This window comes from Carcharhinus amblyrhynchos, chromosome 24, assembly GCF_965287045.1.
Source record: "Carcharhinus amblyrhynchos chromosome 24, sCarAmb.v2.hapA, whole genome shotgun sequence".
NCBI classification, from domain to species: Eukaryota; Metazoa; Chordata; class Chondrichthyes; order Carcharhiniformes; family Carcharhinidae; genus Carcharhinus; species Carcharhinus amblyrhynchos.
This window is the reverse complement of record NC_137347.1, coordinates 153728-168980: the sequence shown is the minus strand read 5'-3', so window position 1 is coordinate 168980 and position 15253 is coordinate 153728. Positions and strand designations below refer to the sequence as shown.

Sequence of the window (15253 nt, the reverse complement as noted above, 5' to 3'; positions counted from 1 at the left end):
ACCTGTCCACCTGAGTGAAAGGTAAAGTTCCAGGATGAGAGACAGAGTCATGAGTTTCTCTCTGAAGGTACTTGACAGATTTCACTTCAGTAATTATCTTTGTTTTTTCATACAGATGATGGGAACACACTGGCCATCCTGAAGTGGCTCTCCCCGCTTCTCCTCTCATTGCCATCCAGTCTGCTTTTGATGTATTTTCTTCGTCGAAGAATGTAAGGGTCTCAATTCCCTGCGATAAGTACCAATAATGTTCAATAGGATTTCTGTAACATAGTGAATGTAAAAAAGGAAACTACACGTCGTCGATAGCAGTGTCCACCACTTATGGTCATCTGGACTACAGCAGCTTTATTTTATCTTTATGATCGCTCCAATGGGTTGACAATTCAAGCGATTTTATCCATTTTTTAGACACGTACATGCCTCATTTTAACAATCCCAAAGGCGACTTTCCTGATGCCCCTTTTTGGCAACAATGGGCCTGTTTCTGTGCTCTAATTTTCTTTGTTCTTTAGGAAATGTACAAAGCAGAATGGTGGGTGCCTCAAACTTGTTGCGGGGGGAGGTAGTGGAAGCGGTTACAGTAGTGACTTTTAAGGGGCATCTTGACAAGTACAAGAATAGGATGGGAAGAGAGGGAGAATGTCCCTGGAAGGGTAGGGGGTTTTTAGTTCAGTCAGGCAGTATGGTCGGTGCAGGCTTGGAAAGCCAAAAGGCCTGTTCCTGTGCTGTAATTTTCTTTGTGCTTACACATCTCCCTCCTCTTGTCAATTTGGCAGTCTACACACTGACTGTTCACTCTTTCCTGTCAAGATGTTCTGCCACCAAAGGCTATGATCTATTTTCATTCCAATAACATGGAGAAAAAGAAGAGAACAGTTTTACATGAAAGTTTTAGGGAGTTGGGAATAAATTAACAAGGAGGACTTTAAAGGGTCCCAATTCTATGCACTAGTGAGTATGGAACACAGGAAATATCAAATGAGGGGGTATGAATCATAGAACCGTACAGAGAAGAAAGAGGCCCTTTGGCTCACTAAATCTGCACCAAACACAATCCCACCCAGGCCCTACCCCCATATCCCTACATATTATACCCACTAATCCCTCTAACCTACACATCCCTGGACACTGAGGGGCAATTTCTTAGCATGGCCAATCAACCTAACCCGCGCATCTTTGGACTGTGGGAGGAAACCGGAGTACCCGGAGGAAACCCACGCAGACACGAGGAGAATGTGCAACCTCCACACAGACAGTGACCCGAGCCGGGAATCAAACCCAGGTCCCTGGAGCTGTGAAGCAGCAGCGCTAACCACTGTGCTACCGTGCCGCCCGTCTATATGGAATAGATAGGTGAGGGTTGAACAGATGTTGCAAAAGAGTTTTGGTTTCATGGGCTGCTGGAACATTTTCTTGGGCATGAGGGACCTATGCAAGACAGATGGATTGCACCTAATCAGGATGGGAATCAATATTAGCTTAGCACGGCCAATCAACCTGACCCGCACATCTTTGGACTGTGGGAGGAAACCACAGCACCCGGAGGAAACCCACGCAGACACGAGGAGAATGTGCAAACTCCACACAGACGGTGACCCGAGCCGGAAGCTTGGGCAGGTTTGTTGGGACAGAAGCAAAGAGTTTGAACTAACTGGTCAGCTTCGCATTCGTTCAAAATGGTTCAAAGATGAAAATTGAAGGCAGGAAATTAGTAAACAAGTGTAGAAAGCAAAGGGACACAAGGGCAGAAAATGTTTAGTTCGAGGACCTCGACGCCATGAGTCATTTTGAGGCTGGATGCTGTGTGTCCGAAGATGACTGATCAGGGCCAATTCAGGCATGGAATGTGCTGGCACATATTGGACAGGCTTGTGTAGACGCTGTAGTTGTTGCGCTGGTGGCTCTGGACTTGCGCAGCTCGTGCTTAAGTTGTGCTTCAGCAATGCACCTTGCTTCGTGAGCTTGACAGCCTTTGTGGATGAGGCAGTGCCAGGCAGGGCGGTTTTGTGTCAGTGTTTCCCAGGTGGTTGTGTCAATGTCAAGGGACTTCAGGGAGGCCTTGAGTCTGTCTTTGTAACCTTTCTTCTGCCCTCCATACGAGCGTCTTCCAGCAGAGAGTTCCCCAAAAAGGAGCTGCTTGGGAATGCGCTCGTCTGACATATGGATGACATGACCTGCCCACCGGGTCTGCGCTCTCATCAGCAGTGTGTGGACTGATGGTAGACTTGCTCTAGAGAGAACTTCAGTGTCTGGTACTTCGTCTTGCCATCGGATGTGTAATATTCTGTGAAGACAAGTCATGTGGAAATGATTGAGCTGTCTTGCGTGCCTTGGATACACAGTCCACGTTTCACAGGCATACAGGAGGGTAGTGAGTACCGCGGCGCTGTAGACCTTCAGTTTTGTTGCTGGGCTGATTCCTCGATGTTCCCATACAGTGGAGCGCAGTCTACCGAAAGCAGAACTTGCCTTTGCTATTCTGCAGTTAACTTCTATATCAATAGTCACTGCTTGGGAGAGGGTGCTGCCAAGATAAGTGAACTGGTCCACTGCCTGTAGTTTCTGCCCTTTGATTGTGATTATGGGTTCTGTGTACGGTGCATGAGGAGCAGGCTGGTGCATGACTTTGGTCTTTTTAATGTTGATGGCGAGTCCAAAGTTGTCACAAGCCGTGGAAAATTGTTCCGTACAGATTTGCATCTCTGGCTCTGAGCCAGTGTACAGGGGGCAGTCATCGGCAAAGAGGAAATCTCTCAGAACAGTCTCCTTCACTTTGGTAATAGCTTGAATTCTCAGGTTGAAGAGCTTCCACCCACACTGTACTTGAGGCTGAATCCAGCAACACTGTCCTGGAAGGCATCATTCAGTATGGCAGTAAACGTCATGCTGAACAGTGTGGGTGCGAGCACACAGCCCTGTCTGACGCCATTGGTGACTGGGAATGTCTCAGAGGATTCTCCGCCATCCAGTACTCTGGCCATCATGGAACTGGCGTACCATCTGAATGAATTTGGGGGGGCAGCCGAACTTTGACACGATCCTCCACAGGCCTTGTCGGCTGACAGTGTCAAAGGCTTTCACGAGGTCAACAAAGGTTGTGTAGAGCTCGCGATTCTGCTCCTGACACTTCTCCTGAAGTTGGCGCGCAGCAAAAATCATGTCAGTAGTCCCACGACCTTTGCGGAAGCCACACTGTGACTCTGGAAGCAGGCCCAGCTCCAGATGAGTGACCAGACCATTTAGCAGGACTCTGATGCGGAGCCTCATTTTGGAGACAATGAGCCTGTGATCTGTCCAGCAGTCAGCACCACACATGGCCTTGGTCACTCTGACATCCTGCCTGTCTTTTCTCCTGACACTGACATAGTCGATAAGATGCCAATGCTTAGAGCGGGGGTGCATCCAGGAGGTCTTGTTACGGGTAGGCAGACGGGAGGTTGTGTCGGTGATGAGGAGGCCGTGTGCTGCACAGGTCTTCATTAAGAGTAGGCCGTTACTGTTACACTTGCCCACTCCATGCCTCCCAATGACTCCCTGCCAGATTGCAGAGTCACACCCTACTCTTGCATTGAAATCTCCAAGCAAGACCAGCTTGTTGGTACTGCTGACTGCTGATAGTAGGGGGCCTAGTTCTTTGTAGAATTTGTCTTTCATCTCGTCCGGGTTGTTCATTGTGGGGGTATAGGCGCTGATCAGGGCAGCTTGACTTCTGTTCTGTAGCAGAAGCTGTAATGTCATAAGCAGATCATTCACACCTTTGGATAGACTATCAAGTTTCTGAACGAGGTGAACGTAGAACATTCCAGCGCAGTACAGGCCCTTCAGCCCTCGATGTTGCACTGGCCAGTGGAACCAATCTAATGACCTTCTAACTGAAACTATTCCAATATTATCCATATGCCTATCCACTGACCATTTGAATGACCTTAAAGTTGGTGAGTCCACAACTGTTGCAGGCAGGGCATTCCACGCCCTTACTACCCTCTGAGTAAAGAACCTACTTCTGACATCTGTTCTATATTTATCACCCCTTAATTTAAAGCTATGTCCCCTCGTGTTAGCCATCACCATCCGAGGAAAAAGGCTCTCACTGTCCACCCTATCTAACCCTCTGATCATCTTGTATGCCTCAATTAAGTCACCTGTTAACCTTCTTACCTTTAATGAAAACAGCCTCAGGTCCCTAGGCCTTTCCTCATCAGACCTTCCCACCATACCAGGCAACATCCTGGTAAATCTCCTGTGCACCGTTTCCAATCTTCCACATCTTTCCTATAATGCGGCGACCAGAACTGTACACAATACTCTAAGTGCGGCCGCACCAGAGTTTTGTACAGTTGCAACATGACCTCACAGCTCCGAAACTCAATCCCTCTACCAATAAAAGCTAACACACCGTACGCCTTCTTAACAACCTTATCAACCTGGGTGCCAACTTTCAGGGAGCTATGCACATGTACCCCGAGGTCTCTCTGCTCATCCACACAACCAAGAGCCCTTCCATTAGCCCTATATTCTGTACTCCTGTTACTCCTTCCAAAGTGAATCACCTCACACTTTTCCGTATTAAACTCCATCTGCCGCCTCTCAGCCCAGCTCTGCAGCTTATCTATGTCCCTCTGCAAACTGTAACATCCTCCCGCACTGTCCACAACTCCTCCAACTTTGGTGTCATCCACAAATTTACTAATCCATCCTTCTACTCCCTTATCCAGTCATTTATAAAAAATGACAAACAGCAGTGGCCCCAAAACAGATCCTTGAGGTACACCACTTGTAACTGAACTCCAGATTGAACATTTCCCATCAACCACCACCCTCTGTCTTCTTGAAGCTAACCAATTCCTGATACAAACTGCTAAATCACCCTCAATCCCATGCATCCGTATTTTCTGTAGCAGCCTATCGTGGGGAACCTTATCAAACGCTTTGCTAAAATCCATATACACCACATCAACTGCCTTACCCTTATCCACCTCTTTGGTCACCTTCTCAAAAAACTCAATAAGGTTTGTGAGGCACGACCTACCCTTCACAAAACCGTGTTGACTATCTCTAATCAAATTATTTCTCTCTAGATGATGATAAATCCTATCCCTTATAATTCTTTCCAAAACTTTGCTGACAACAGAAGTAAGGCTCACTGGTCTATAATTCCCAGGATGGTCTCTACTCCCCTTCTTGAACAAGGGGACAACATTTGCCAGCCTCCAGTCTTCCGGCACTATACCTGTAGACAATGATAACATAAAGATCAAAGCCAAAGGCTCTGCAGTCTCTTCCCTAGCCTTCCAGAGAATCCTAGGATAAATCCCATCCGGCCCAGGGGACTTATCTATTTTCACACTTTCTAGAATTGCTAACACCTCCTCCTTGTGAACCATAATCTTGTCTAGCCCAAAAGCCTGTATCTCAGTATTCTCCTCGACTACATTGACTTTTTCCTGTGTGAATACTGATGAAAAATATTCATTTTAGTGCCTCTCCTACTGTCCTTAACTGGCCCTAATCTTGCCCTAATCATTGTGACTCCTGACGGCGAATCCAACTCCAGTATCACAACACGCATCGATGCCACAACTGCTCCAGAAAAAAGTGTATCCACTTCCAGTTTCAGTCAACTGATCTACATTGGCAAGATGAGTTTCATTCAGTACAACATGTCACATGAATAGGACAAAGACACTGAAACATGGCTGAAAGAAAAACAGCAATGGCAAGTCAACATTCCTAGTTACAAGATTTTCAGGAGGGATAGAGATGAGGGTTCACATTATTGGCGTGGAAATCTGTTAGAGGGATGATATACTTGGAGGCATACAGTGTGATTAAGGTTGAGCTATACAGAGAAATAACCATGTTATAACACTGGCAATAGTGGGATGTAGTACTGACTAAGCAACAGTTTCAGTATTACTGAGAGGATAAGGACAGAATGCATTTCAACAGAGTTGAGAAACAAATATGATATAATTAAGGACCCCATGGACCCCAGACATAATCTCTCTCACCCTCTTCTATCGGGAGAATGATACAAAAGTCTGAGGTCATGTACCAACCAACTCAAAATCAGCTTCTTCCCTGCTGCTATCAGATTTTTGAACCTATCTTGTAGTAAGTTGATCTTTTTCTACACCCTAGCTATGACTGTAACACTACATTCTGCACTCTCTCATTTCCTTCTATATGAATGATATGCTTTGTTTCTTCAGAAGGAACTCTTCAAAATGCAGCTAATGAAAATACAACAAAACTTACTCCAACTTATAAATCAAAGAAAGGATTTAATAAAGAAACATCATTACTCCACACTTGGGACCTCACACTGTGCCACTCCAAGCTACCTATAATTCTCCATAGTTTCTTATTTATAGTGAATCAGCTAGTCAGCTGACTATTACATTGCTCTGTAATTGGTTCCATGGTTTATTGGGTCAGCTGACCCATACATTTGTTCCCATTGGTCACATTAGATCCAATACAAAGTTGTCACCAGTTACATTCTAACATGCTTTGTCTGTATAGCACGCAATAAACAATACTTTTCACTGTATACTAATAGATGTGACAATAATAAATCCCCTCTTGGGACTTGCCTGGAAGGGCACAGAAAATCTGGGCTCTCATTTTGGTGCTGGTTATCAGATTGTAATTATATTATACCACTCAGTCTGTTTTCACAGAATCATAGAATCCCTACAGTGCATAAAGAGGCCATTCAGCCCATCAAGTCTAGACCGACCACAATCCCACCCAGGCCCTAACCCCAGAACCGGATGAACAAAGAACAAAGAAAATTACAGCACAGGAACAGGCCCTTCGGCCCTCCAAGCCTGCACCAACCATGCTGCCCAACTTAACTAAAACCTCTACCCTTCCAGGGACCATATCCCTCTATTCCCATCGTATTCATGTATTTGTCAAGATCCACTTCCACTCCCTCCCCCACCAACAAGTTCCAGGCTCCCACCATCCTTTGTGTAAAACAAATCTGCCTCGTACATCTCCTTTAAACCTTACCCCGTGCACCCTAAACCTGTGCCCCCGAGTAATTGACTCTTCCACCCTGGGAAAAAGCTTCTGACTATCCACTCTGTCCATGCCTCTTTTAATCTTGAAGACTTCTATCAGGTCTCCCCTCAACCTCTGTCGTTCCAGTGAGAACAAACCAAATTTCTCCAACTGCTGCTTCACTTCCAACAGAGCTTCAGAGTCTTTGAAGTATTTGGTCTGTTATTCTCTGAAAAATTTGAGAGCTAAAAAAAACACGCAGGAGGAGATGCTCTTTGGACATTCACACACAGTGTCCAGCCTATCAGGAGTTTTGCCTGAGTAAATGCAGAGCTGGCCCCTATTGAATCTGAAGGATGCAGCAGAGAAAGTGTTGATGGAACTTGTCTTGCACTCTTATGTCCTCATCAATCCTGCAGTGAGACTGGGACTGGGTATTAGTGACATAACTGCTTTGTGCACTTGGGGTGGATTTCCTGCCTTGCTCACCATGGGTGACAGCGGGTTGTGGGGGGTGGGCGGTGAAGATCATGCAACGGTCTGTTGACCTCGGGTGGGATTTTCTGGTTATGTGGCGAGCGTGGCTAGAAAGTTCTGCCCTTTTTATCCTCCTCACAACTTGCTTTATTACTTTTCATTGCGTTGCCAGAAGATTTGGTTACAGTCAGTCCCTTTGTCCAAATCATCCACACTAATATAAATTCAGGCCCCAATCCCGTGGCATTTTACAAATTACAGCTGCCACTCTGAAGATAACCCAGAGAGCAAATTGCAACCTCAAAGAATAAAAAAACAAAGAACAGAACAGGACATGAACAGCCCTTCAGCCTGTGCTAATCATGATGCCTGCCTAAACTAAAACTTACAGAGTCCCTGTCCTTCCATTCCCGCCCTATTCATGTATTTGGATGATTCTTCAATGAAAACTCTGGTGATAATATCACTGACTCAGAAGGCTGCCTCTGTTTTATTGCTGGGATAAAATTGGCAAATTCCCAAAGGTAGGGGACTCTAAAACTAGAGGGTGTAGGATTAAGGTGAGAAGGAAGAGATGCAACAGTGTCCAGAAGGCCAATTTTTTCACACAGTGGTGAGTGTCTGGAACAAACTGCTAGAAGTAGTAAAAGAGGTTAGTACAATTTTGTCTTTTAAAAACCATTTTGACAGTTATATGGACAAGATGGGTATAGAGGGCTATGGGCCTAAAGTGGTCAATTGGGACTAGCTTAGTGGTTAAAAAAAAGGCAGCATGGACAAGTTGGACTGAGGGGTCTGTTTCCATGCTGTAAACCTCTCTGACTCTGGTCAGGTGACTTTGTTATGGTCTCAACTTGTGACTGAGGAGTTTGAATGACCTCAAACAGAAAGTTGCTGTTGTTTCCTATATCCCAATGTTCAATCAGGAAGTGTGACTTATTTTGATGTCTGTGTTGTAGTCACTGCATTTGAAAGACTGACATGAATATATTGATGTAATCCACAGGATAAATGGACACCTGTGGTCCAAGATACCAAACCCTGCAAACAGCACCCTTGCCAGCTGGAGCCCAGGGAACCTACTGCAGGTAAATGCCTCCATCCACAGAAACTAATATCAAGGGATATCAAAAGATATCTGTCCATTACCCTCATTACAGCTAATCCTTTCAAAGCCTCACCATTATTCCCCAATCCATTTCCTGCCTTCTAATTAAATTAAAAGTTTCAGTTGAGCGAAGTGCATCAGTAATTATTAATAAGATTATTAGCAGACAGCAACTTCACCTGAAGGAAGATTTCAGTAGAGGGCAAGCAAATTTGGGTGAATGTGGGATACATGGGATACAAGAGGGTAATTTGATAAACTGAATTCAAAATTGGCTCAGTTGTAGGAGACGATGATGACAGCTTTAGTAACTGGAAGCCAGGGGACGATTCTCCCAAAAGTGCTGAATTGCAAGAAAACTAGTCTAGATCACGACTGTTCTTTCAGTGCAACTTCAAACCCAAATCTCCCCACTTTGTGCAATGCAGAGGCCACAATTGTGAATATCATTAAAACCGGGACAAGAAGCGGGGGTGCTATTCATGCCAGAAGCTGACAGCTCCAGAACTCTGCGTGTACGCAGTGGCCCCAGTCTGTCAGTCTTCCCGTTTGCTGGCCAGCTCAATCACTGGCCAGCCTGGGACCACCACAGTGCTGCCTCTCTAGCTCCCACCACAGCCCACGTGACAGTTCCTACCCCACCCCTCCTGGAGCACCCTGATGCTCAGCCCCCACATCCAACAGTGGCAATTCCCCCCCTCACCTGGGCAGACTGCCTCCCCACCACCCCGGCGGCAGGCCCCCTTAACGGGAGGCAGACCCCCCAACAGACGGCCACATTCAGCAGCCTGCCTGATCGCTGGCCTCCCTCCAGACCAGACTGATTTCCATGCAGAGTAGCAGTGGAACCTCCCACCGCCACCAATTGCCACCTAGATCAGCCCACAATAAACCCCACCCTCTTGGCACTGGCCAGTGCACAATGGGCAATGCCAATGTGCCCCCTGGTCATGGGCACTTTGCACCTTGGGTAGTGCCATGGTGCCCATGCCCAGGAGGCCCATGCCCACTCCATCTGACCCCCAGGGGGCCCAATTGTGCCCCCCACAACTCCAGCGGGGTCTCACACTAGTGACCCAAACATAGGGAGCTAATCTAAACCCTGCTGGAGTGAAATACTCCTGGCAGGATGGGAGATGCTTTTGGACCCACCAAGTTCTGTGCCAGACCCGATAATCACATTTAAAATACATTAAAATACTGTGCGCAGTTCTGGTCACCTCATCCAAGAAGGATGTGGAAGCTATTGAGAGGGTGCAGAGGAGATTTACAAGGATGTTGCCTGGATTGGGAGGCATGCCTTATGAAGTTAGGTTGAGGGAGCTGGGACTCTTTTCCCTGGAGAGACGAAGGATGAGAGGTGACCTGATAGAGGTTTATAAAATGTTGAGAGGAATAGATAGGGTGGATTCTCAGAGGCTATTTCCCCGGGTTGAAATGGTCACTACGAGAGGACACAGGTTTAAGGTGCTGGGGAGCAGGTACAGAGGAGATGTTAGGGGTAAGTTTTTCACTCAGAGGATGGTGAGTGAGTGGAATCGGCTGCCGTTGGTGGTGGTAGAGGTGAACTCGCTGGGGTCTTTTAAGAGACTTCTGGATGAGTACATAGGATTTAATGGGATTGAGAGTTATAGATAGGCCTGGTAGGTATAGATATGATCAGCGCAACTTGTGGGCTGAAGGGCCTGTTTGCGCTGTAGTGTTCTATGTTCTATTAGAAACAGATTTAAATCTCTTTCCACTGGTTTCCAGCACGGCCATGACTGCAACTGTTCGCAGCTCTCGGAGACTCGTGTGTGTCAGGAACACATGCACAAATCTCACGAACTGGCTGGCACGCACACCTCTCAACATGACACGCCAGAAAATTTGTGGGTCGCGAAGGGAGAATTGCTACCCCCCCCGCAACCCCCCACAGTATCCAGCAGCATACAGCACGGATCTGCGTTGGGTCCATTATTATTTGTCATTTATATAAAGGACATTGGTGACTATGTGGGGGGGTTGGATTAATAGGTTTGCAGTTGACACAAAGATTTCCGGGTGGTTAACAGTGAGGCGGAGGGTCCTGGGCTACAGGAAGATATAGACGGAATAGTCAAATGGGCAGATAAGTGGCAGGTGGAATTTAACCCTGGGAAGTGTGAGGTGATACACTTTGGAAGGAATAAATTGACAATTGACTATTCAAAGAACGAAGTGACACTAGGAGATTCTGTGGAACAAAGAAACTTTGGTGTGTTTGTCCACAGATCTCTGAAGGTGGAAGGGCGTGTTAGTAGGGTGTTGAAAAATGCAAATGGGATTTATCAATTGAGGCATAGATTACAAAAGCAGGGAAGTCATGTTGAGTTGTATAGAACTTTGGTGAGGCCACAATGAGAGTACTGTTGGAGTTCTGGTCGCCACAGTATTGGAAGGATGCGATCGCACTGGAGGGGGTGCAGAGGAGGTTCAACAGGATGGTGCCTGAGATGGAACATTTAAGTTATGAATAGAGGTGGGGGCTTGCTCTCCAAAGGATTAAGAACAAAGAACAAAGAAAATTACAGCACAGGAACAGGCCCCTCGGCCCTCTGAGCCTGCACCGACCATGCTATCTGACTTAACTAAAACCCCCTGCACTTCCAGGGACCACCTCCTTCTATTCCCAACTGATTCATGTATTTGTCAAGATGCCCTTAAAAGTCACTACCGCATTCGCTCCCCCAGCAACGAGTTCCAGGCACCCGCCATCCTCTGTGTAAAAAATATGTCTTGTATCTCATTTAAACTTTGTCCCTCACACCTGACACCTATACCCCCCGCTTCCACCCTGGGAAAAAGCTTCTGACTGTCCACTCTGTCCATGCCTCTTGTAATCTCGTAGACTTCTATCATGTCACGCCTCAACCTCTGTCGTTCCAGTGAGAACAAACCAAGTTTCTCCAACCTCTCCTCATAGCTAATGCCCTCCATACCAGGCAACATCCTGGTAAATCTTTTCTGTGCCCTCTCCAAAACCTCCACATCCTTCTGGTAGTGTGGCGACCAGAATTGAACACTATATTCCAAGTGCGGCCTAAGGCTGTATAAAGCTGCAACATGACTTGCCAATTTTTAAACTCAATACCCCAGCCAATGAAGGCAAGCATGCCGTATGCCTTCTTGACGACCTTCTCCACCTGTATTGCCACTTTCAGTGACCTGTGTACCTGTACACCCAGATCCCTCTGCCTATCAATACTCTCAGCAATTAGAAACTAGCCTGAGAGTTCCATTTACTATTAGAGTTGGAAATAGGGTTCAGATTAGGATTGAATTTTGGCTGAAATTCCAAACTGAAAGCATTCATCATTCCATTTGTAAAGGTGAGTATTTGATTTAATATTTGGGATAGAAATTAATTATGCAGATAAGTGGATGTAGTTGATTTAGAATTTATCTAATTATAGTATGTTAATTAAAAGTAATGTAATTGGACATGTTTGTTTTATTAAGGATTGGTATCGCTCAGAAGGAACTCCGGACAGCATCGTCTCTTCTTTCACTTTTCTTAAGGATGACATGAGACAGAACAGTGATTTTGCAGTAAAGTCAAACCAGTTGATAGATGATGCAAAGGCTGTTTGCGTTAACAGCAATAGCAAGAGCCCCAGCAGTGGAGAGGCTCTGCAGCTTCTGTCAGAGGGCCATACTTCTGGTGTTTACACAACGTACCACAATCTTTCTGGGCTGGATCAGTATGCCACTGTGCTGCACTCTAAAGACCAGAAAGTTGCGTCTGCACTCTTTCTCAGGTCAGATTGCTGTCAAACTCTTTTGCATGAATTAACTCCAAATGCCAAACCACATGAGAACTGTTGGTTTACAGTGTCTGCTGCCACTGATGGTGAACTGGCTCAAGATGTTTCATTGTCAGATATACTCGGTGGAGAGGAGGAAATATGGAAAACCTTCCCACTTTTATGGGGATTAGTATCTGAACACAAATGTGATTAAAGGGCTACATCATTGGTGATTCACTGATGCTACAAAGACACCACAAATCTAGTTCAGCATGAGGACATTCAGCCCGTCATGTCCTGTGACTGTCTGTAAAAACACCTTGTTGAGTCTGGCCATACTGTAGCTTCCAATTTTTTTCTCTTTGTACAGTTGTCCAATTTGTATTGGAAAGCCATGGTTGACTCTGCCTCCTCTACACTCCCAGGCAGAACATTCTAGATCTCAACCACTCGCTGTACAAGAGAAGTTAATCATCATGTTGTTTCTGCTTTTCTTGCCAGTCACATGAAATCTGTGCCCTCTGCTTCTCGATCTTACCACCTACGGGAACAATTTCTCCCAATCGACCCTGTCCAAACCTCACATCATCTGTCAAAAGTTGTCAGGATTCCCCCTCTCAAAAGAAAACATCTTCATATTTGTCAATCTGTTCATGTTACTGAAATCTTCCATCCTTGGAACCATTCCCAAACATTAGCATCCTGGTGAATATCTTCCTAAAGATTGGCCCCCAGAATTAGGCACAAAATGCCAACTCAAGTCGCTAAACTTACACTGATTTATGTAAGCCCAGTTCCCTCTGCTCAGCTCCCCTTTAGAATTGTACCCTTTGTTTTGCATTGTATTTCCTCTCTCTTCTTATCGAAGTATATCACTTTATACTCCTCTGAATGAAACACCATGGGCGGGATATTCTGGCCGCACTCACCCTGGAAAATTCCACGTCAGGTCAACAGGGCTTTCTATGGTCCACTCCTCACCTGCTCCCATTCCCATGGCTGGTGGAATCTGGAAAAATTTGCCCCGGTGTGGAATTTTGCCACGTTTTCTCAGGCTCATACTGAAAGTTGCCTTTTACACCTTCAGTTCCACAAATAAGTTTCCTCTCCAAATCTTCAGAGCCACTGAGTAATAATAAAAACCATTGGGGAGTTTCCTTTGGTGTGGTGGAATCTGATAGAGCCAATAAGGCTGGCTGCACACAGATTGGGACCCCTTTGTAAAGGGCATTGTGGTCAGCACAGAAACTGAATGACCCCGAACCCCAGCCTGACTCTCATTTATAGTCTCAACTTGATATCTGTCATGTACACACATTTTCTGCTTCATGTTGTGGCGGTATTTTGATATTTAATGAGCCCATTATGATTTCATGTACCCAAACCATCTCCCCATTAAAGACAGCTATTTTTCCATTAAGGGTTTCACCCGGCCTAGATTCATTCTCCCATTGAAAAAGACATTCCCCCTGAGATAAATTTCCCTGCACAAAGCCATGCTGCCTTTCGCAAATAAGTCTATATTTTTCCAAATGTGAGCAAAACCTGTCACTAGGAATCTTCTCCAATAATTTCCCTACCTTTAAACAGTTCAATGTGTCAGCACTTCAAACTGCACAGTTTGTGAGTCACTCTCACTCTGGAATCTTGGTAGCTTTTGTGCCAGCCCATTTGTGAAGTTTAGAGTGAAGCTTCATGAATAGAATTGTGTTACAGCTTTGCAACAAAACCTGCAGCCAGAAATGAGTGACGAATTATTTTCTTCTCTTTCATAAACTTTGGCACCAGGGGGTGCGATTTTTGCCAATTGGCACATTGGTCAGAATGAGCGAGATGGATCTGATTGGTCAGAATGAGCGAGATGGATCTGATTGGTCAGAATGAGCGAGATGGATCTGATTGGTCAGAATGAGCGAGATAAGAACATAAGAAATAGGAGCAGGAGTAGGCCATCTAGCCCTTCGAGCCTGCCCCGCCATTCAATAAGATCATGGTTGATCTGTCGTGGCTCAGTTCCACATTCCCGCCCTCTCCCCATAACCCTTAATCTCCTCGCTTATCAAAAACCCATCAACCCGCGTCTTAAAAATATTCAGTGAGGCAGCCTCCACCACTTCGACGGGCAGAGAATTCCAGAGATTCACCACCCTTTGAGTGAAGAAGTTCCTCCTCAACTCTGTTCTAAACCGCCCCCCCCTTTATCTTGAGGCTGTGCCCCCTAGTCCTACTGTCCTTTCTGAGCGGGAAGAGTCTCTCCACCTCTATCCTATCCATCCCATTCATCATCTTATATGTCTCAGTGAGATCTCCCCTCAGCCTTCTAAACTCTAACGAGTACAAGCCTAGTTTATTGAGCCTCTCCTCATAGCTCAACCCCCTCATCTCCGGTATCAGCCTAGTGAACCTCCTCTGCACTCCCTCCAAGGCCAAAATATCCTTGCGTAAGTGCGGCGACCAAAACTGCACACAGTACTCCAGCTGCGGCCTCACCAGTGCCCGTACAGTTGCAGCAAGACCCCCCTACTTTTATATTCAATCCCCCTCGCTATGAAGGCCAGCATCCCATTCGCCTTCCTGACCACCTGCTGCACTTGCAAGCTGGGTTTTTGCGACTCATGCACAAGGACCCCGAGGTCCCTCTGCACCGTCGCCTGCTGCAGTTTTTCGCCACGTAAGTAATAGTCCTTCCTACCATTATTCCTACCAAGGTGGATCTGATTGGTCAGAATGAGCGAGATGGATCTGATTGGTCAGAATGAATGAGATGAATCTGATTGGTCAGAATGAGCGAGATGGATCTGATTGGTCAGAATGAGCGAGATGGATCTGATTGGTCAGAATGAATGAGATGAATCTGATTGGTCAGAATGAGCGAGATGGATCTGAT

At 46.0% G+C, this 15253-nt stretch overlaps 1 protein-coding gene across 1 annotated transcript in view; it reads left to right on the top strand.

The window, feature by feature from the left end:
• Positions 1-14282, top strand: part of LOC145357820 (granulocyte colony-stimulating factor receptor-like) — a 105696-nt gene extending 91414 nt beyond the window's left edge. The window contains exons 14-16 of the mRNA XM_080211342.1: positions 116-212; positions 8498-8579; positions 12080-14282. Coding sequence (XP_080067468.1) covers positions 116-212; positions 8498-8579; positions 12080-12580 — 680 coding nt within the window. The 3' untranslated portion in view covers positions 12581-14282. The remainder of the gene's footprint in view (positions 1-115; positions 213-8497; positions 8580-12079) is intronic.
• The last annotated feature ends 971 nt before the right edge of the window (positions 14283-15253 follow it).